Source organism: Acinonyx jubatus, chromosome A1 (genome assembly GCF_027475565.1).
Source record: "Acinonyx jubatus isolate Ajub_Pintada_27869175 chromosome A1, VMU_Ajub_asm_v1.0, whole genome shotgun sequence".
NCBI classification, from domain to species: domain Eukaryota; kingdom Metazoa; phylum Chordata; class Mammalia; order Carnivora; family Felidae; genus Acinonyx; species Acinonyx jubatus.
The window spans coordinates 109,756,066-109,777,404 of record NC_069380.1 but is presented as its reverse complement, the minus strand read 5'-3'; the positions used below and the strand labels follow the sequence as shown (position 1 = coordinate 109,777,404).

Below are 21,339 nucleotides of genomic sequence, written 5' to 3'. Positions count from 1 at the left end.
GGGCACAATAGAGTATGACATGGTTTTAAAAATGCAAGATAGGATATAGCAACTTTCTTGTTCTGTTCCTGGCTGTGCCATTGACTTGTTTTTGAATTATCTAGTCAGATCCATGTACTTCCCAGTTGTACATTCAACTCCTTCAGGCATCTTAAATGTATGCTGAACTAGTGTACATATTGACACACACATATATCTATATATCTACATATCTATCTATATATCTATCTATATATATATCAACATACATATATTGAATAGACAACATAATCTAAGAGAAACTCTAAATTACTGCTGATGAGTTAGGCAAGAGAGAAAAGAGCCCATACAAAAGCCACCTTCAGTTCTGTTTCATGATGATCATGAGAAATACTTTGCTAAAGAGTGTCCCGTATAAAACAAACCCCAGGTGCAAAGTATAAGTACTTATCTGTGGCTATATTTCCTTAGCCAAAGACTCACCATTTCCTCAATTAAGGTCCTGTTTCTATTTACTTTTTAGAATACAGGAAATGCACAAACTGAAAGGAAGAAGAACCTGCCAGGTGTAGAGTAGACAATGCAGCAGCTGAAAATTCAGGGAATCCCAGAATCATTGTATGGTTAAAAAAAAATCCTTTTTATTAATATTACACGCACAACAAATGCTGACTAGAGAATCCTACAGATACACCATAAATCCTGTGTAGTTATGTGTATATTCACCTAAATTTTTAAAAATTTATTAGTCTTTAAATTATTCATGTTTTCTTAATTTAAACACTAAGTTATAGAAATTGCCCGACTGGTACATTCTAATAAAACTGCAACTTACATTAAGTCAGATAATTTTATTTGATGTTGTGTTGTCTTAGTCATGTATAATCAATGGTCATTCTTAGCTTTGGTTCAGAACTTTATAATTATAGAAGGAAAAGTTTCTAATTGTGTAATAAAATGAGATCCCAATGTCTAATAGCACCAAACATTTCTGAGCAAACAATTACACTTGATAAGCGTGAAATAAGATTTGGTTCCACACTAAATATTCTGGAACAGCATTTAAACATATCATGAAGGTCATTTAAGAGGATGGAAATTGAGGACAGCACTGAAGCAAATCTTTTGGCTTGACCTGCATGTTTATCATTTAGTAGTTTATATAAAACATATTATTACATATAATTTAACGTTAATACAGTCAAGGTTTTGGCAGCATGTAATTAAGTTCTTATTTCTGGTCTTACTGGCTTGGTTTCTGATTTTAGGGTGGAGATGGCCATTTTAAGGGGAAGAATTGGCAGAGGAACAGATTTTTTTCTGGTAGTGTTCTTTCCTTTAAATCTTAAAAATACAAATTGGCAAGTCTCCTCTTATTTTATGTACAATAGAAATGTAACATGAGCTATTAAGACAGCCATGCATCTTGCATTAGCATCATCCAACTTTGTTTCGTTAGCAAACCATTCACTGCTTTGTATTCTTCTAAGAATTCTGTTAGTTTAGAATTATGAAGTTACCTCTCCGCCTGCTTCTTTACTTGCCATGGTTACTGAGTTACGTAACACATCCTGTCATACGACACACACTATACATACTCTGATATCTGCTCTTTGCTAATCACATAACCTGAAGTCTCTTTTATTTCCTAGAATGCTCAGGCTTCCTGAAGTGAGTTCTTAATGAAATATCTGACCCATTGTTTTAAAAGCTCTTCTTACCCTTACATGATTAAAAGTATGTTCTTGGGGCACCTGGGTGACTCAGTCAGTTAAGCGTGCAATTTAGGCTCAGGTCATGATTTCACGGCTCATGAGTTCCAGCTCCACGTCAGAGTCTGCTTCGGATTCTGTCTCCCTCTCTCTCTACCCCTCCTCCGCTCATGCTCTGTCTCTGTCTCTCAAAAATAAATAAACATTAAAAAAAATTTTTTTTAAAGTATGTTCTTAGCTGTAAAAGCATTTAAAATATTTATAAAATATCTGAAGATTGTATGATATTCAAGTGTTATTTAAATTCTTTTATTCTTTTTTGTTTTGTTTTCACTTAAATTCCACTTAGTTAATAATCCTTTTATTCTTTTGAACGACTCCCAGCACTCTTCCAGTTTCCTTGTTCCATCTGATAGTGCCTTTTATTTGGTACAGACTTTTTCTATTCCATAAGATATGTACAACCTGGAAGAGGTACACCACTAAAATTCTTGATTGTCCTGTTCTTAAAACAACAACAATAATAATAAAGTGGCATTATCTGGTATTTTACCAGGGCTTTACCTGATTTGGTACTTATTAAATAGACATGAGAAACAAAGGGAAACGTAATTTCTTTATTACAGTATTGTAATACTTTTTATCTTATTTTAATTATTTTTAAGTTTTTATTTTATTTTTAAGAGAAAGACAGAGAGAACGAGTGGGTGAGAGGCAAAGGGAGAGACAGAGAAAGAGAATCTCAAGCAGGTTCCATGAACCGGCAGGGTTCGGACTCACGAACCATGGGATCATGACCTGAGCTGAAACCAAAAGTTGGACACTTGACTGACTGAGCCAACCAGGTGCCCCTCTTTTTATCTTAAGTTTGATTGGAATTAATACCTGAGATTATTATACATAATATACTTTTCTAATAGAATTCCTGTTACTTTTAGCAACTCATCTCCTCCAGGGAAATTAAGAGTTTTTCTCTGTAGTAGGTTCAACAGATATAAGTCTGCCTCTTACCTGTTGCATTTGGGTATTTGTTGATCCTACATCAATATCAAAGGATTCAACTTGTACAAAAAATGTCTACTTGGATTTTAATTGGGATTGTGTTAAATCTATATATCAGAGGAATATTGATATCTTAATATTAAGTCTTTCAATACATGAGGATAAACTCTCCATTTATTTAGATCTTCTTCAATTTCTGTCTGTAATGTTTTATACCAGTATTACACGTCATTCATTAAATTTATTTCTATGTATTTTGTTTTTTTGATGCGTTATAAATAGTATTGTTTTTAAATATCATTTTCCACTTGGCTTTGCTAATATACAGAAGTACAGTTTGTTTTTCTATCTTGATCTTGTATTCGGAGACTTTGCTAAATTCACTTAATTTATTCTAGTAGGTTTCCTAATTTCATTTGTTCCTTCTTTTCTTCCTTCTTTTTTTATATTCCTTAGGATTTCCCAGATAGGCAATCATAACATCTACAGATAAAGATAGTCTTACTTCTTCCTTCCCAATGTTTATGCCTTTTATTATTTTTTCTTGCCTTATTGCACTGACTAGGACATGTGACAATGTTGAACAGAAGTAGTGAGAGTGAATGGACATCCTTGCTTTTTTTCCTGTACTGGAGGGAAAACATTCAGCTTTTTCCCATTATGATGTTAGTTACAGGTTTTATATACATGACTTTTATTACACTGAGGAAGGTTTCTTCCCTTTCTCTTTGCTCGAGCAGATGTTAAATTTTGTTAAATGTTTTTCCCATAACAACTGAGATGTTCTTAGGATTTTCCTTCTTTATTATGTTAATGTGAATTATATTAACTGATGTTTGAATGTGAAATCAACCTTACATTCCTGAGATTAAATATCACTTGATCCTTTTTATGTTTTGTTTTGGATTTGATTGGTTAATATTTTATTAAGGATTTTGACATTTATGTTAAGGAAGAATTTTAGTCCTTTTTATTTTTTTCCCTTATATTGTACTTGTTTGGTTTTGATGTCAGTGTTACGTTGCTTTATAAGTGAGTTGGGAAGTGTTCTCTCTTCCTCTATTTTCTAAAAGATTGATTTTCTTTTTTCCTTACATGTTTGTTAGAAATTCCAGGGAGGGAGTGCCTGGGTGGCTTAGTTTGGTTAAGTGTTGGACTCCTGATTTCAGCTCAGGTCATGATCTCACAGTTCATGGGTTTGAGCTCCGCATAGGGCTCTGTGTTGGTAGTGTGGAGCCTGCTTGGGATTCTGTCTCCTTCTCTCTCTGCCCCTCTGCCACTTGCTCTCTGCATCTTTCTCAAAAATAAAATAAAATAAACTTAAAAAAAAAAAAGAAAGAACAATAAAGAAACACCAGGGAAGCCAACAAGGCCTGGAATTTTCTTTGTGGAAATATTTTAATATACAAATTCAATTTCCTTCAATTTATTTAAGAGATATCCACATCCATTATTTCTCCTTGTATCAATTTTGGTAATTTGCCTCCTTCAAATAATTTATTCATTTCATCAAAGTTGCTGATTTTATTGGGGTGCCTGGGTGACTCAGCTGGTTAAGCATCTGACTTCCATGATCTCACCACTCATGGGTCTGAGCCCCGCCTTGGGCTCTGTGCTGACAGCTCAGAGCCTGGAGCTTACTTCGGATTCTCTGCCTCCCTCTCTCTCTGCTCCTACGCTGCACACACTCTTTCTCTCTCAAAAATAAATAAACATTAAAAATTTTTTTAATTAAAAAAATAAAATAAAAGATGTTTTAAAAGTTTATTTGTTTATTTTGAGAGAGAGAGAGAGAGAGAGAGAGAGTGTGTGTGCATGCAAGTGAGCACGGGAGGGGCAGAGAGAGAGGGAGAGAGAGAATCCCAAGCAGGCTCTGTAAAAACACAGAGTTTGATGCAGGGCTTGAACTCATGAACTGTGAGATCATGACCTGAGCCAAAATCAAGAGTCAGACACTTAACCAACTGAGCTACCCAAGTGGCCCTAAAAGATTTTATTTTTAGATAATCCCTACACCCAACGTGTGGCTCACATTTACAACCACAAGATCAAGAGTTGCATGCTCTACTGACTGAGCCAGCCAGACACCCCCATACCTGACTTTATGATAATGAAGCCCCCTTTCAACCACATCTGAGTTTTTGCTAATGAGATGCCTCTTAGAGGAAAAGGGCAGGTTCTGAGAGGAACTAACAATATGACAAGAGGATTAGAATTTTCAGCTCTGAGCTCTAGGGAGAGAAGGGCTAGAGATTGAGTTCATCACCAGTGGCCAATGATTTAATCGATTATGTCTATATGCTGGCACCTCCATGAAAACCTAAACAAAGGGATTTGGAGAGCTTTCCAATTGGTAAATACATAGAGGTCCTGGGAGGATGATGCACCCAGAAAAGTCATGGAAACTCTGCACTCCTCCCCACATACTTTTTCCTATGCATCTTTTTCATTTGGCTCTTTCTGAATTGTATCCTTTATAATAAATTGATAATAGCAAGTAAACCACTTTCCTGAGTTCTGTGAGCCATTCTAGCAAATTATTAGACCCAAGAAAGAGGTTGTGGTAATTCCTGATTTACAGCCAGTTGGTAAGAAGTAGAAGAGGCCCAGACTTGTGACTGGAGTCTGAAGTGAGGGACAGTCTTGCACTGAGCCCTTAAGCTGTGGGCTAACTCCAGGTAGTGTCAGAAGTGTTATGAGTAGAAGAAGCAGTTTTTCTATTAACTTTTATTTTTCTGGCTCCTGAAAGGTGGAGCTGAGGTCATGACTTGAGACTTCTCATCTTTTATTTTAAAAAAATTTTTTTAATGTTTATTTATTTTTGAGAGAGAGAGAGAGAGTTTGCGTGTGAGCAGGGGAGGGGCAGAGAGAGAGAGAGAGAGGGAGACAAAGAATCCGAAGCAGGCTCCAGGCTCCAAGCTGTCAGCACAGAGATAGATGTGGGGCTGGAACCCATGAACCATGAGATCATGACATGAGCCGAAATTGGACACTGAACCAACTGAGCCATCCTGGCACCCCTCCTCTTTTCTAATATGAACATTTAAAGCTTTAAATTTCCATGTTAACTGTATGCCACAAATTTAAATAGTATTATTTCAATCAGTTAAACATATTTCCCAATTTCCTTTATGATTTCTTTTGTTGAATTATCAACTATTTAGGTCGGTTCCAACTATCTTACTATTATCAATTTTTTATTTAATTTTCAGAGAATATATCATTTTGGTCCTAAATCCGCTGAGACCTGTTTTATGTCCCAGCATATGGTTTATCTTATTGAATGTTGAAAAAAACTTAAAATGAATGTGTATACTTGAAAATAAGTATTCTCAAAAAAAAAATATCTTGGGGTGCCTGGGTGGCTCAGTCGGTTAAGCATCTGACTTCGGCTCAGGTCATAATCTCGCAGTTTGTGAGTTCAAGCTCTGCATGGGGCTCTGTGCTAACAGCTCAGAGTCTGGAGCCTGCCTCGGATTCTGTGTCTCCTCCTATCTCTGCCCCTCTTATGCTCACACTCTCTCTGTTTCTCGGTAATAAATAAAAATAAAAATAAAATAAATATTTTGTTGAAGTTGAATATAGTGTTCTATAAAAGACAATTAGATCAAGTTTGTTGATACTGTATTTAGGTTTCTTATCTTTCTGATTTTTAGTCTACTTCTTTTATCAGTTGCTGAGGGAGGAATATTGAAATCTTCAACTATAATTTTAGATTTGTCTTTTTCTCCTTTCTGTTCTGTTAGTAGTTACTTTATACATTTTGAAGCTCTGTTATTAAGTGCATATATATTTAGGGCCTTTTTATTTGTGATAAAATTGACCTGATCTGCTGTCCAGTATCTGAAACAGTTGTTTTATGTGTTTTGTCCAGTTTTATTGTTGTTTGAGGTAAGACCAGTACCTGTTACTCCATCATGGCTGGAACTAGAAGTTCAGTTTAAGAGTTCTGGTAGTGGAGATACAGTCACTATTTTAGGCAATGGAATTGTATTGAATAACATATGCTATTTACCTTAAGAATTAAAAAAAAAACGTTAGTCATTATCAAAAGTTATAGCTCTATAGTATATAAAATGTCCCTTTTTTCCTCTATTTTAGTTTAAGACCATCCTTAAGGATATGAATATGTGGATAGGAATTTGCTCCCTTATGTGTAAATAGGAGCCTATACCTTTTGTTTTTGTTGTTCTTATTCTGGTTATTGTAATGCTAATTTATTCTGTGAACTCGTTGCCAAAGTATAAATTAAAGGGCCCTAAATGGAAATTGGCCCATGTTAGTAAAACTACTAGCAGAATTGCATAGGGAAATGATCAAGAAATCTTTGGTGATGTAGGAAACTTATGTTACAAGATGACAACAAGAAATCATTCTTTTCATTTTAATAAAAAGCAAAAATATAGAAACAAGGAAAATGTCCTACTATCCTGCTAGTGTCTTAACTGCCTACATTTTCTTCCTACACTGTTAGGAAAAGATGATAACTGATGACTCTGTAATGGCAAAGAATTATAATAATTTTTCTTCTTTTCTGAAAAAAGTAATCCTGAAGTCAGATAATCTGAAGTATGTACTTACAATGGGTACAATGAAAGCCAAACTGAAAGAGAAGAGGGTAAAACTAGTTAAAGCTGTGGTGTATTCAAACTTGTCCAAAACAAAACAAAAAAAAAAAAAACCAAAGGAACAAAAAAACTTGTGTAAATATATTGTCATTCATCCTAGGATTGCTGAGAAATAGTTGGTATTGATTAGTTACAAGTGGTTATTTGGGAAACCTCTCAGAAGGCAGATAAATGTAGCACCCTTCTTTTATTTTATTTTATTTTATTTTATTTTATTTTATTTTATTTTATTTTTTTAATGTTTGTTTAGTTTAAAAAAATTTTTTTTTAATGTTTTTATTTTTGAGACAGAGAGAGACAGAGCATGAGCAGGGGAGGGGCAGAGAGAGAGGGAGACACAGAATCCAAAGCAGGCTCCAGGCTCTGAGCTGTCAGCACAGAGCCTGACGTGGGGTTGAACTCAGGGACCGCGAAATCATGACCTGAGCTGAAGTCGGACGCTTAACCGACTGAGCCACCCAGGCGCCCCCTTTTTTTTTTTTTTTAATTTTTTTTAATGTTTTATTTATTTTTGAGACAGAGAGAGAGCATGAGCAGGCGAGGGGCAGAGAGAGAGGGAGTGTTTGTTTAGTTTTTAGAGAGCACCTGCGAGAGAGACAGAGCATGAGTGGGAGAGGAGGGGAGAGAGAGATAGAGAGAGAGAGAGAGAGAGAGAGAGAGATACAGAATCCGAAGCAGGCTCCAGGCTCTGAGGTGTCAGCACAGAGCTGGATGCGGGGCTTGAACCCACAAACTGCAAGATCATGACTTGAACCAAAGTCAGACACTTATCTGACTGAGCCACCCTTCTTTAAAATCTTATGGGCAAAAAAAAAGAAACAGATTGGGGCGCCTGGGTGGCTCAATCTGTTAAGTGTCTGACTTCAGCTCAGGTCATGATCTCATGGTCTGTGAGTTCGAGCCCCACATTGGGCTCTGTGCTGACAGCTTGGAGCCTGGAGCCGGCTTTGGATTCTGTGTCTCCTTCTCTCTCTACCCCTCCCCCCACTCATGCTCTGTCTTTCTCTGTTTCTCAAAAATGAATAAGTGTTTTAAAAAAAAAGGATTTATTTTTTTTTAAGTTTATTTATTTATTTTGAGAGAGACAGAGTGTGTGAGCGGGGGAGGGGCAAAGAAAGAGGGAGAATCATCTCAAGCTGGCTATATGCTATCAGTGCACAGCCAATGTATGGCTCAAACTCAGGAATCTGTGAGATCATGACCTGAACAGATATCAAACAGTCAGACGCTTAACCTGGGTGCCCCCAAAACAACAGTTTATTTACCTTAATTTTGAAACCTGAAGATGACCTAGGAAGAATCACTAGACAGTTGATTTATAGCTTTGTGGAAGAATAGTGGATGACAATCATTATGAATTTATTTTATCTGATTACTTTATCTTAATAATAGTTTAGTGAGCCCTGTAAACAAAGGGAAAGCAGGAGATATAATGATTTTGTGGTTTAAATAATCAAAAAGCGTTTGGGCTCAGTTCTCAGACCTTCTCTTTTCTCTGTGTAGTCCTTTGGTGAGCTCATCCAGATTCATGGCCTTAAATACCATTTCCATACTGATGACTCTCAGTTCTCTCTCTCCAGCCTGGACTTGACCCCTAAACTCCAGACTCAGATTCCAACTGTCCATTCAACAGCTCCACCAGAGCATATAATAGGTATCTCAAACTTAACATGTCCAAAATTAAGATCCTGATCTCTTCCTCACTCCCTCCTGCTCCTCCATATTTTCCTCATCTTAGTTAAGGGCAACTCCATTCTTCCATTTGCTCAGCAGAAATATCTTGGAATAATCCTGGACATCTCCCTTTCTCTCATCCCCTACATTCTTTCAGCTATACCTTCAAAGAATTTCCAGGACTTGACTACTTTTTACTCTTCTACTACTATGCACAATATTTCTTAACAATTGTTCAAGACAACCTCCTTACTGATTTTTACTCATAAATGGCGACTTTACTTAAAATTACGACTTTTCCCATTCTTGTTCCCCTTTTTAACTTTTTCATATAGCATTTCTCTACCTGGCAAGCTACAAATTTTACTTATTTGTTTTGTTTTTTAATGGTCTCCCTCCATTAAAATATGCCAGGCACCTTCCCAGTCATGGGGAATACAGCAATGAGCCAAACACTAAATCCCTGCTCCATGAGTTCCTGACTTATTTACCTAAATGTATGGATACACATGGCATTGAAAGAATAAATGATCATGTGAAATGTATAACTCAAAGCAGTAAATAAAATGAGTTTTACCTTAGATTGACTTTCACACTGTCTTTGGTTAAGGTTCTTTCTCTTCACAAGTAGCTTTCATTTAATAGATAGCAATATATAGATTACAGGTGTCCAGTGGCTTTACATAGTCTATATGTCCCTCTTGTCCTAGAGTAAAAATGATTATCAGGTTCTCTTTGAAGTCTGATAGTCCCAACCTCCTGCAGAGGGAGCTTAGGGTCCAGCATTTCCAGGATCTGGAGCCATTATGTGCCCTGGTTTAATAGAGGATAAGCTACTTGGTCCTCTGTTGGACCGAACTAGTGTATGGAGATGAAGATGGGGCACTAATACAGCAATGTTTTTTGTTCCACATCAATGGCTCTTGGTATTCTAGGAGAGAGATGCAATAAAAATGCATGCTAGGTATTGGGCTGTTTCATATGAATGACTCCAAAGTCTTAGGACATTACAAACTAAGCCATAGATTATTTATATACATTTCAGGCAGCATCTCTTGGGCTTCTCTGATAATTTCTTTGTGGCTACTAATTATTACATTGAACAGTATTATTAAAATCTTTAAAGCATATGACGCCTTGTGAAAACCTTTAAAAACAAGATTTATTATGGATAATTCTGTCATCAATAATCTTCCTTGTTGTTTTTTGGTAGATTTGAGTTCAGAAAATTGTTTTTTCCAAAAAGAGTATGTGGTGGTGTCAGAATATTTTCTGAAATTATATAAACTTCTGGGGCTTCTATCTTTTTAAAACTATTTATTGAATGAACATTCAATTTTTATTAAAAGCCATATGATATAATAGAGTCCAGATTAGTATCAGATTACCTGAATTAGAATGATGGTCTAAAGGCTGTGGTAAACCACTTCTTCACTGGTGATTTTGTGTGTGGTGTTTTGTTGCCTCAATTTTCCTACCTGGGAAATGGGAACAAGAGTAACTTATCTTAGACATATTGTAAGGACTTACTGGGATAAGATTTTTTTTTTTAATTTTTTTTTTCAAAATATTTATTTTTGGGACAGAGAGAGACAGAGCATGAATGGGGGAGGGGCAGAGAGAGAGGGAGACACAGAATCAGAAACAGGCTCCAGGCTCTGAGCCATCAGCCCAGAGCCCGATGCGGGGCTCGAACTCACGGACCGCGAGATCATGACCTGACTAACCGACTGCGCCACCCAGGCGCCCCTGGGATAAGATTTAAAATACACAGGGCATAGTGAGTTTTCATGATGAAATTTAATTGTTCATGGTACCTTTGGAGTCTCATTCAAAAATGCCGAATCATGGTCTTTAATTTTAGTTCTGTTGTCCTAGTTGTTTCAATGTATCCTGACTTCATTCCCTGGATAATACATTCAGTGTGGAGGTACTCTCTACTCTTGTTGCATACTGCCTGTGAAAATTCTGAGGGTATCTGTGCCTTGTTCTTCATTTGTTTAGATAAGAAGTTGGCAGCAATACAACAAAGACCTGCTCTTCATGTATAAATGTTCCATTAAATACAAGAAAAAACATGGTGGGGCACCTGGGTGGCTTAGTCGGTTAAGCCTCCAACTTTGGCTCAGGTTTGTGAGTTTGAGTGCCTCATTGGGCTCTGCTCTCAGCACAGAGTTGGCTTCAGATCCTCTGTCCCCTTCTCTCTCTGTCCCTATGCTGTTCATTCTCTCTCTGTCTCTCAAGTAAATAAATAAAGACTTAAAAAAAAGAATAAACATGGCATTTAGAGCTTCAAAAGAGAACTGTATAACATATCTCTTTCTGTAGTTAAGAAAAAAATTAATCTCTGCAGATTTGGCAGCACTTTTTAAAGTTGTGCTGTGTTAAATGAGAGATACTTGTATTGGAGTTCTTTTTATTTTTCAGAGAGAGAGAGAAAGCACAAGTAGGGGACAGGGGCAGAGAAAGAGAGAGAGAGAGAGAGAGAGAGGAGAGAGAGAGAGAGAATCTTGCACAGAACCTGATGTGGGGCTTGATCCCACGACCCTGGAATCGACCTGAGCTGAAATCAAGAGTCAGATGCAACCAACTGAGCCACCCAGGCACCCCTGTATTGTAGTTCTGTTCCATCCTGGGGAAACAAACTGTAGACTAGCAATTCCCAGCTTTCATCTTTTGAGGCTATATTGGACTTTCTCAAAGTCTGTACATTAGTGGAGCAGGTAAGGCGATGTTACAAACATGGCTATGTTATGATGTTGGAGAGGATGAGTTACTGGTTAATATAGGGAGATCCAGGTATTATGCAGCTTGATGCTTTCATATCTCAGGACCCTTTTTGGAGAAAAAGAACACAGAATTACAATAAAAAAATTGCTAGGGCTATTCTTATGGCCTTGGAGGGAGCCTATACAAGGCTGATGGGATTGCCATGACTTGGTTGCCTGTGGCTACCAAAAGTCATGGAAAGAAGTGGGTTATGGCAAAGACAGTGGCAGCTGAGTTGGCAATCAACTGAGTCAAGTTTTGAAATCTATTGGGTAGATATCCATGTGATAATTGGGACTCTTGGCTCCAGTCCTTTGACCAGGTGGATTTGTTGTAAGTGGAAGGGGTTACAACTCATAGCTTAGAGGGTTGCTGCCATGTGGCACCTATTTTCTATCATCTGGAGGAAGGAACAAAGAATATAGTCACAGTGATAGGGAAGCACCCTAACACCTTGAAGAATAAAATTAAAATTTGATTCATTACATATTGAGTCTGGCTTCCGTTTTTACCACAGCAATAAAACCTTGCTTTTGATGGACATCAATTATTTCCTAGTTGTCAGATTCAGCGGCTTTCTTTAAGTCCTTGTTTTCCCTGATTTTCTGTCGCATTTGATGCCATGAATCATCTTTTTCTTCTTGAAACACTCTCACCTTTTTGGTCACACCACTGTTTTCTTCTCACCTCCAAACACTTTTCTGCTCTACTAATAATTTATCTTCCTACCTTTTTCCCTGTCAGCATCCTCTAAAGTTCATTTCTTAAGCCTTCTACTCTTCCCTGTTTTCCTGAGGAAAGTGTGCTGCTCTTCTATCTTGACTACCACCACAGAGGGTATTAGAGGATATTCTTCCAAGATATTTAGTTCTGAACTGACATTTTTCTGATCTCCACGTTTTGCTAATATTTCCACTTTATTGTTTTGCTGTTTCTTCAAACTTGCCATATCTATATTGGATTCATTTCTCCCCAAACTATCTTTCTTTTCCCTCCTGGATTTTCTTGTTTCTAAAAGTGGTACCATGGTTTCCTCAGGTTTAAACTTGGCATCAACTTGATTTTTTTTTTGTTCATTTTCCATGTATCTGATAGCCATTAGGGTATCAGGTGTACTTGATTCTTTATAACTCATTTGATCCTTGTATATTGTATTAACTTTTCATGTTTAAGTTTATGAGCCTCTCTTGTATGATTGGGACTCTATTTTTCCTGTAGACTCCCATTTTTTAATTGCTTATACTATATATATCTAAACAAATATTATATGTTTCACATCCTGTTTTGTGATGCTAGTTATCTCTTAAATTATATCTTTGTAACTATCACTCCTCCCCAAGTGTCTTTATATAATTATGTACCTTAATATGTATGGAACAAATAAATTCAAAACAACCTGGGTAGTTTGGACACTCGCTGAAGAGTCAACGAATGATATTAAAAATGATTAGTAAGAATCTGAGGCATGGTTGTCACTGAGCAAGCTTGTTGGAAGAAATCTTGGGATTGGAGATAGGGATGTCATGCCACAGTTCCTTTCCCAAACTTCATAGCACTCACAATTCTGTTTGCCTTTACGAAGGTGCAGTTGAAGCTTTTCTGAAGTTTCAGCATTGTTAGATCAAAAACAAGTCTCCTTTTTCATTTCTGGCAGTATGCATCCTAGCTATCTGACAACATGTGTGCTGGATATCCTAAAAAATTCCAATTATAGAAGCTCATGTCTAAACTGGTGGTTTAGAGTATGGTTTTAGCAGGTCATTCAAGTGAAAGGAGATAAAGTCTGGGCCTATGCAAAGTTGTATTGGAAACTGCACATAAAGCTGAGTCCTTGAAAAGTGATACCCTTAGTAAAGAGTGAATTAGACAAAGCCAACTCCTTGAAGAGGTTGTAGAGAAGTTTATCTGCCTTGTCCTTGGCTCTGGATGGCAAAAACAAAACAAAACAAAACAAAACAAAACAACAAACAACCTTTCCCTTGAGAACTCATAACCATCCTTTACACAGGTTTAGGGTCAGAATTCACACTGCATGTATTATCCCAGAAACCCAAGGTGAGAATGTAGCTGAAAGTACTAATGGATAAGTGATGGAACCAGGTGGCTGGCAGAAGCAAACGCAAATCCTTTCTGGAGGAATGCAGTTTAAAGTAGGATGTTAAGGGCACCTGGGTGGCTCAGTCGGTTAGGTGTCTAACTTCGACTGAGGTCATGACCTCACGGATTGTGGGTTCAAGCCCCACGTCAGGCTCCGTGCTGACAGCTCAAACTTGTGAGTTTGAGCCCCATGTTGGGATTCGCACTGAGAGTGCGGAGCCTGCTTTGGATTCTCTCTTTCCCTCCCTCTTTGCCCCTCCCTTGCTCATGTGCTCTGTCTCTGTCTCTGTCTCAAAGTGAATGAATAAATTTAAAAAAATAATTAAAAGTAGAATCCTCATGGAGTTGTCAAATAGTAAATTAGAACTAAAGAGAGAATAAGTGAAATGAAAAATAGATCTAAAGAAATTACTCAGATAACAGCCTAGGGAAATAAGAAGTAAAAAAGATAAAGTGGAAGTTAAGAGACATGGATGAAGTATGTGAAAGTCTGACATATGACTAAATACAATTCTGAAAGGAAAAAAAAAGAAAGAATGAGAGAGGGAAATGTTCAAAGAAATGACAGCTGATAATTTTGCAGAATTGGTAAAAAACGAATGCTTAAGACTCAGGAATCCCAGTGAATTCTAAGAATAAGGAAAATGAAATCCACTCTCTGACACATCACCCTGAAAGTACACAACACCAATGAAGTGAAAAAATGGAAAAGCAGTTAGAGAAAAAGACCAAGCCCTGTAAATGAATGATACATAGAATTACAACTGACTTCTCAACAGCACAGTGGAGGTCAGAAAATAGTTGGAATGATACCTTCCATGGACCAAGAGAAAATAGCTATAACCCTGGAATACTGAAGTAGATTAATAGTCATCTCCCAATATCGGTTCTCTGCTTCTTCTTTTGTAATAAAAGTCTTGATTTGTGGGTCGCCTGGGTGGCTCAGTCAGTTAAGTGTCAGACTTTGGCTCAGGTTATGATCTCACAGCTTGTGAGTTCAAGCCCTGTGTAGGGCTCTGTGCTGACAGCTCAGAGCCTGGAGCCTGCCTCGGATTCTGTGTCTCCCTCTCTCTCTGCCCCTCCCCCCCTCAAAAATAAATAATAAAACATTAAAAAATTAAAAAAAAATTTATAAAGGTCCTGATTTGTAACTGAACCATGAATGCCTGGAATAAAAACTACTTTTCCTAGCCTTCCTTACAGTTAGCATTATCAGAGAAGTAGTGAAAGTAGTAATTTATATTAAAGTCTAACAAGTCAAAAGTTTTGCTTTATTGTAGGCAATTGGTAAGATAATATAAAAAAATGAAACAGCTGTCTTTGATGTTGGGCATCAGGCAGCCCAGGACAATCATCCCTGAATGAATGATTTCCTTCCTTATGAATCATTTCCTTCATAGAAGGAAAATGAAGTGGTCACTATGATCGCACAGGCTTTTTACAATTCCTGGATCACAGGATAAGGAGGTGGTGATCCAAGGAGAGCCTGTTAATTTTTCTGAGTTGGTGAGGTAGGGAGATAAGCTCAGGGAGGCCAAGGTGGCTACAATTTACAAGGCAGCATACTAGAGAAGAGAAAGCTATGTAGAGAAGGAGCTTAGAAATCTGTATTGGTGGGAATGCAAGCTGGTGCAGCCACTCTGGAAAACAGTATGGAGGTTCCCCAAAAAACTAAAAATAGAACTATCCTACGACCCAGAAATTGCACTACTAGGTATCTATCCAAGGGATACAGGTGTGCTGTTTCGAAGGGACACATGCACCCCCATGTTTATAGGAGCACTATCAACAATAGCCAAAGTATGGAAAGAGCCCAAATGTCTATGGATGGCTGAATGGATAAAGAAGATGTGGTATATCTATACAATGGAGTATTACTCGGCAATCAAAAAGAATGACATCTTGCCATCTGCAACTACGTGCATGGAACTAGAGGGTATTATGCTAAGTGAAATTAGTCAGTCAGAGAAAGACAAAAATCATATGACTTCACTCAGATGAGGACTTTAAGAGACAAAACAGATGAACATAAGGGAAGGGAAACAAAAATAATATAAAAACAGGGAGGGGGACAAAACAGAAGAGACTCATAAATATGGAGAACAAACAGAGGGTTACTGGAGGGGTTGTGGGAGGAGGCATGGGCTAAATGGGTAAGGGGCACTAAGGAATCTACTCCTGAAATCATTGTTGCACTATATGCTAACTAATTTGGATGTAAATTTTAAAAAATAAAAAATAAAAGGAAAAAAAAGGAAAAAAAAAAAAAGAAACAAAACTAATGAACAAAGAGAAAGAGAGGGAGACAAACCAGGAAAGAGACACTTAACTATAGAGAACAAAGGGATGGTTACCAGAAAGGAGGTGGGTATCGGGATGGGCAAAATATGTGAAAGGGATTAACAGTATGCTTATCATGATGAGCACTGAGTAATGTATAAAATCGTTGAACCACTACATTGTACACCTGAAACTAATATAGTACTAAATGTATAAAATTTTTTTAAGTAAAATAAAATCTTTAAAAGATAGTTACCTGTTTAGGGACAGTCCCTAGATTGTGGCCTAATTTTGCAGTCTGTGTTTTCAATAGCTATTTAATTTTTAGAGCCTTTATGGAGCTATTTTAGTCTGCTTGGTTCATCTGGTGCTGCTGAAATAAAGCTGTATGTCTATACAAAAAAAAAAAAGAAATCTGTATTGGTTCCCTTCCAATATTTGTCTGGATAATAATCTTTGAGTGTGTGGCAGCCATGAAGATGCACCTCTCAGAGCTCCAAATGCAGAGAGTGTAATTGACCTTATGCCAGAAGAAGTTTAAGAATTAGCTAGCTTACCAAAAGGAGCCAGGGAAATACCTCTGGGATTCGATTTTTTAGGGTATTTGATCAAGGGGACTGGAATATAAGTCCAGATAAAGAAGAATTCATTGACTTGGGCGCACCACCTCAGAACATGAGATATAACACCCTATGAGAACCTTAGGGGATGTAGCAAATTGACTATTAGAAGCCTGGAAAAAGCTATGGCCAACACCCATGGAAATAGTAATGCCTGAGTTGCCCTTACAGATGGATTAAAGAGGCTAAGTGAATGGACTTGCTAGAATAAATTATGTAAGATCAAAAGACCAACCAAAGAATGATGTTCCATGGTAGGGACCCAGGGTACACATCATTCACTAAGGTCCTAGAGAAAGGACATGTAAGACTTGTATACTGAAAACTGCAGCAATAGAGGCTAATGTCAAGCTCCTGACATATGGTTATTCTTTGAGGAGACCAACTAGCTACTAGGTGGTAAGTCAAGTATATCAGGCTTTTTCCATCCTTAAGGACTAGGGTTTCATTTTCACAGAGATGGATACCTATTGTGAATATATATATGCTTTCCTGCCTGAAGATTTTCAGTAGCCTGGGACTTCAGAATACCTGCTTCACAAGCATGGAAATACACACAGTGTAGCATTCAACCACTTCACGATGAAGAAGATGTGGGAATGGTCTGATAGCCATGGGAATCAGTGTAGTATCCATCCAGTACCATTTCAAAGCAGCCAACCTCATAGAATAGTGGACCAATATTTATAAGGTGCAACTGAAGTGACAGCTCAGAGGCAGTTTTATGAAAGGATGATGTGCTGTTCTTCAGGGTGTAGAATATATAGTAAATCAGAGATATTTATGAATGCTGTATCCCAACAGAAATAACTGGGTGCTGTATCTCCATGGATCCGGGAGCCAAGGCATGGAAGGAGGAAAGGCTCCACTTAGCATCACTTCCAATGACCTACTCTGGGATTTTGTATTTCTCATCCTTGCAGCTTTGGGGTTTGGTGAAACTGGAGTTCTTGGTTTTCAAAAGGAGCACGTTCTTGCTAGAGGCCACAGCAAGACTGCTAGTGAACTAAAAGTTATAGCTGCCACTATGGAATTTTGGATTCCTTGTGACCAGTGACTAGTGGTCAAAAAGAAGAATCCCCACATTGATAGAGGTAATTGGTCCTGATCAGCAGGAGGAGGTAGGACTGCTGTTACAGGAAGAGGGCAGGGATATGTTTTAAGCCCACTTATCCATTTGAGTGCCTCCTGGTACTTCCTTACTTTCTAACCATGAATGGACACATGTAGCCACTTCTGACTGAGAAGGGTATGATTACCAAGGATTTAGACTTCCTAGGAGTGCTGCTTTGGGTCACACTCCCAGGTAATAGAGCCCCGAGACCTGCCAAAATGATGGGTACAGGTGAGGAAAATTCAGAATGAATCATGGGAGAGCATGAGTACAGTAGCAGCCCTGAGATCTATTACAGTTATGAGGGCTGTGATTTGTCTTATTATCCTCCAACTTCTGAGTTTCGTCTCAGGAATAAAGGATAACAGGAATCATGGAGGAGTCTTTCTCTAATTGGTGAGGAGAAGTATATCTGTGTAGTGCAATGGGCAAATCTCTGGTGGCCACAAAAATGTACCTCTTAGATCTCTGACTGTGCGGAGCATAATTGACTTGTGGCTTCAGCTGCTGCACTCTGAAATTTGGCTCCACATTTACAATAAAGCCACACTTCCCACGTGTTAATCCTAGCTAATGACTGAGTTCACCAGGGGTGTGAGTCAGGACTGTTCCTGAGAAATTCAAGACTTCTCTGATGGGCGACTTTGGTGTGAAGGTTCCCTGTTAGCTTTCCAAACTTCCTTAGAATAGTTTCCCACTCAATCTGACTTTCATTCCTCTCTCTTTCTGAAGGTCATATCTGCACTGCAATCTTATAACTCTCTTAGGAAACCCTGGCTCCTTATTTTTCCTTAAAGGCACTTACTTCAATAAATCTGTTACATGTCAAATCCCCTTCTTGGCATCTGGTTTTTGGAGTATCCAGTCTGACAAGGCATGCATAGAGTGAAACTTACATGGCCAAAGACAATCTACTAGGAAGCTATAAGCCAAATAATTCTTAGAGATCACATAAGGCTAGAAATGACTCAGGTTTCTGAGGTCCATTGTGGAAAGATCTTGCTGGATAGCTGGGGCATAGAGATCTCAGAAGGATTATACTTTAGTACTCTGGTTAAACTAGCCTTAGAAAAAGGCCAATTTAGATCTTCTCTTGCAAGCTCAGAAACAAACATTATTGGACCAAACTGATCTTCAAGTAAGTCAATTGCCTATCAAAACAAACTTAAAACTCTTTAAAGAACAACTAAAACAAAAAATCTTAACATTCAGTCATGCAATGGTCATAATACCTGCCATTCAAACTAAAATTACTAGATTTGAAAACAGCCCAGAAAAGTGTAAGCCATAATGAAAATTAAAAATCAGTCAATAGAAAGAGATAAAGAAATGATGATTATTAGCAGATAAGGACTTTAGGACAGCTATTATAAAATGCTCAAGTATTTAAAGGAAAACATGAAAATAAGAAAGAAAGAAATGGAATACAAAAAAAATCTAAATGGAACTTCTAGAGCTAAAATATACAATATCTGAAGTGAAGTGAAAATTCACTGAATTGAGTCCAAAACAGATTAGATACTAAATGAAAATATCAGTGTCCTTAAGACATAACAATAGAAACCATCCAAATTGAAGCATAGAGGAAGATTGAAGTAAAATGAGACAAAATTGAAATAAAACCAAAATGATGACAGTGGGACAATCTTAATCATTCTGACACATGTAATTGTATTTCCAGAAATAGAAGAGAGGGAAGAAAGGGCCAAAAAATTATTTTAAAAAAAGAGTGGCTGTGAAATGTTTTTTAAAAATGTGATAAAAACTATAAATCCTCAGATCCAGGTAGGTCAATGAATGCCAAACAGGATAAACACAAAATTCCAGCAAGGCACATAATAAATTGCCAAAACGCAGGATGTATTAAAACAAAGATTTATTACTATCCAGGTAGGGTGAGGCCAACAATTGAGGAGACTGCCATTGAAAACATAGTTTGTTATATTCTTAGATCTCAAGAGAAAGGGATCACTCTATGCCACAGGGGACCACCTGGGCAAGCACCAGGGTTGGTCGGGAAGCAGAGGGAAGGGCGGGGGGAACCTGGGAAAGAGCCTTTATCTTGGTTTCTATGGGAAGAAACGTGCAAGTCAGGGTAAGCAGTCTTAGGATTGGCTAGTTTGAGTAATTTCAGCAGGCTCTGGGATTTGGGGACTGTCCTTATTTGTCTCATACCTGGCCTTGGGGTGATTAGAGCAGAGGAATAGCAACCTGCAGTGTAAGAGCCTGATAAAGGATGTAGTTAGGATATTGCATATGAAAAGCATGCTGACAGGTGAGTTCTTTACTATCTCTAATAATTGGCTAGCCTTAGGAAGGAGCAGTCTCCTCAGGGTCAGTAAGATCTCAGAATGCCAAAGCATCAAAAGTAAAGAAAATAAAAAGGTATGATTAATATGCAGGGATATGGAGAAAATTTTAAAGCAGAGGAAAACAAACCAAAGAATAGGAGAAAAATCACATATGTGATAAGGTACTAGTATCCAAGGTGTATCAAGAACTCTTAAAACTCAATAATACAAAGTCAGCCCAATTTTTTAGATGGACAAAGGACCTGCTGTAGACTGAATTGTGTTCCTTCACAGAATTCATATGTTGAAGTCCTAACCCCCCTTGTGACTGTATTGAAGATGAGGCCTTTATAGAAATAATTAAGGTTAATAAGATCATAAAGGTAGAGCCATGATCTGATAAGTGTCTAATTAGTGTACTTTTAAGAAGAGAACCCAGAGATCTTTCTCTCTCTTTCTCTTCCTACTTCTACCAACCCCCATGTGCATGCCCTGAAGAAAGGCCACGTAAGGGCACAGTGAGGAGGTGGTGTCTGTAAGCCACGAAGACAGACTTCACCACAGCCCAACAATGCTGGTGTCCTGATCTTGGACTTCCAGCCTCCAGAACTGTGAGAAAATAAATTTCTGCTGTTTAAGCCACCCTATCTATGGTATTTTGTTATAGTAGCCTGAGCTAAGACAGGATCTGGACAGATATTGTTCCAAGGAATATAGAAAATGGCCAATAAGCACTTGAAAATATGCTCAACATCATTAATCATCAGGGATATGCAAATCAAACCCCCAGAGATTCAGTGCCACTCCACACCCACACATTAGGATGACTAGAATCCAAAAGTCAGACAATAGCAAATGTTGGAGAGGATGTAGAGAAATTGTAACCCTTATACTCTGCTGGTGGAAATATAAAATGGTGCAGATACTCTGGAAAAATAGTCTGGCAGTTCCTTAAATAATTAAACACATAGTTACCTTATGACCCAACAATACTACTCCTAGGTACATACCCAAGAGAAATGAAAACATATCTATACACACTGAAATTTGTACACAAATATTTATAATAACATTATTAGCAATAATTAAAAGTAGTAACAACCCAAATGTCCATCAGCTGATGAATGGATAAGCAAAATGTGGCATTTCCTCGCAATGGAACATTCTATGGCC

At 37.7% G+C, this 21,339-nt stretch overlaps 1 protein-coding gene across 9 annotated transcripts in view; it reads left to right on the top strand.

The window, feature by feature from the left end:
• CDKL3 (cyclin dependent kinase like 3) overlaps positions 1–21,339 on the top strand; it is a 100,364-nt gene that overhangs the window by 44,006 nt on the left and 35,019 nt on the right. For 2 of the 9 annotated variants that reach the window (XM_053221084.1, XM_053221085.1), the window contains exon 11: positions 1,248–1,302. The exons of the other annotated variants lie outside the window; for them this stretch is intronic. In XM_053221084.1, the coding sequence (XP_053077059.1) occupies positions 1,248–1,267 (20 nt within the window). In that variant the 3' untranslated portion in view covers positions 1,268–1,302. The remainder of the gene's footprint in view (positions 1–1,247; positions 1,303–21,339) is intronic. 9 annotated transcript variants of the gene reach the window in all.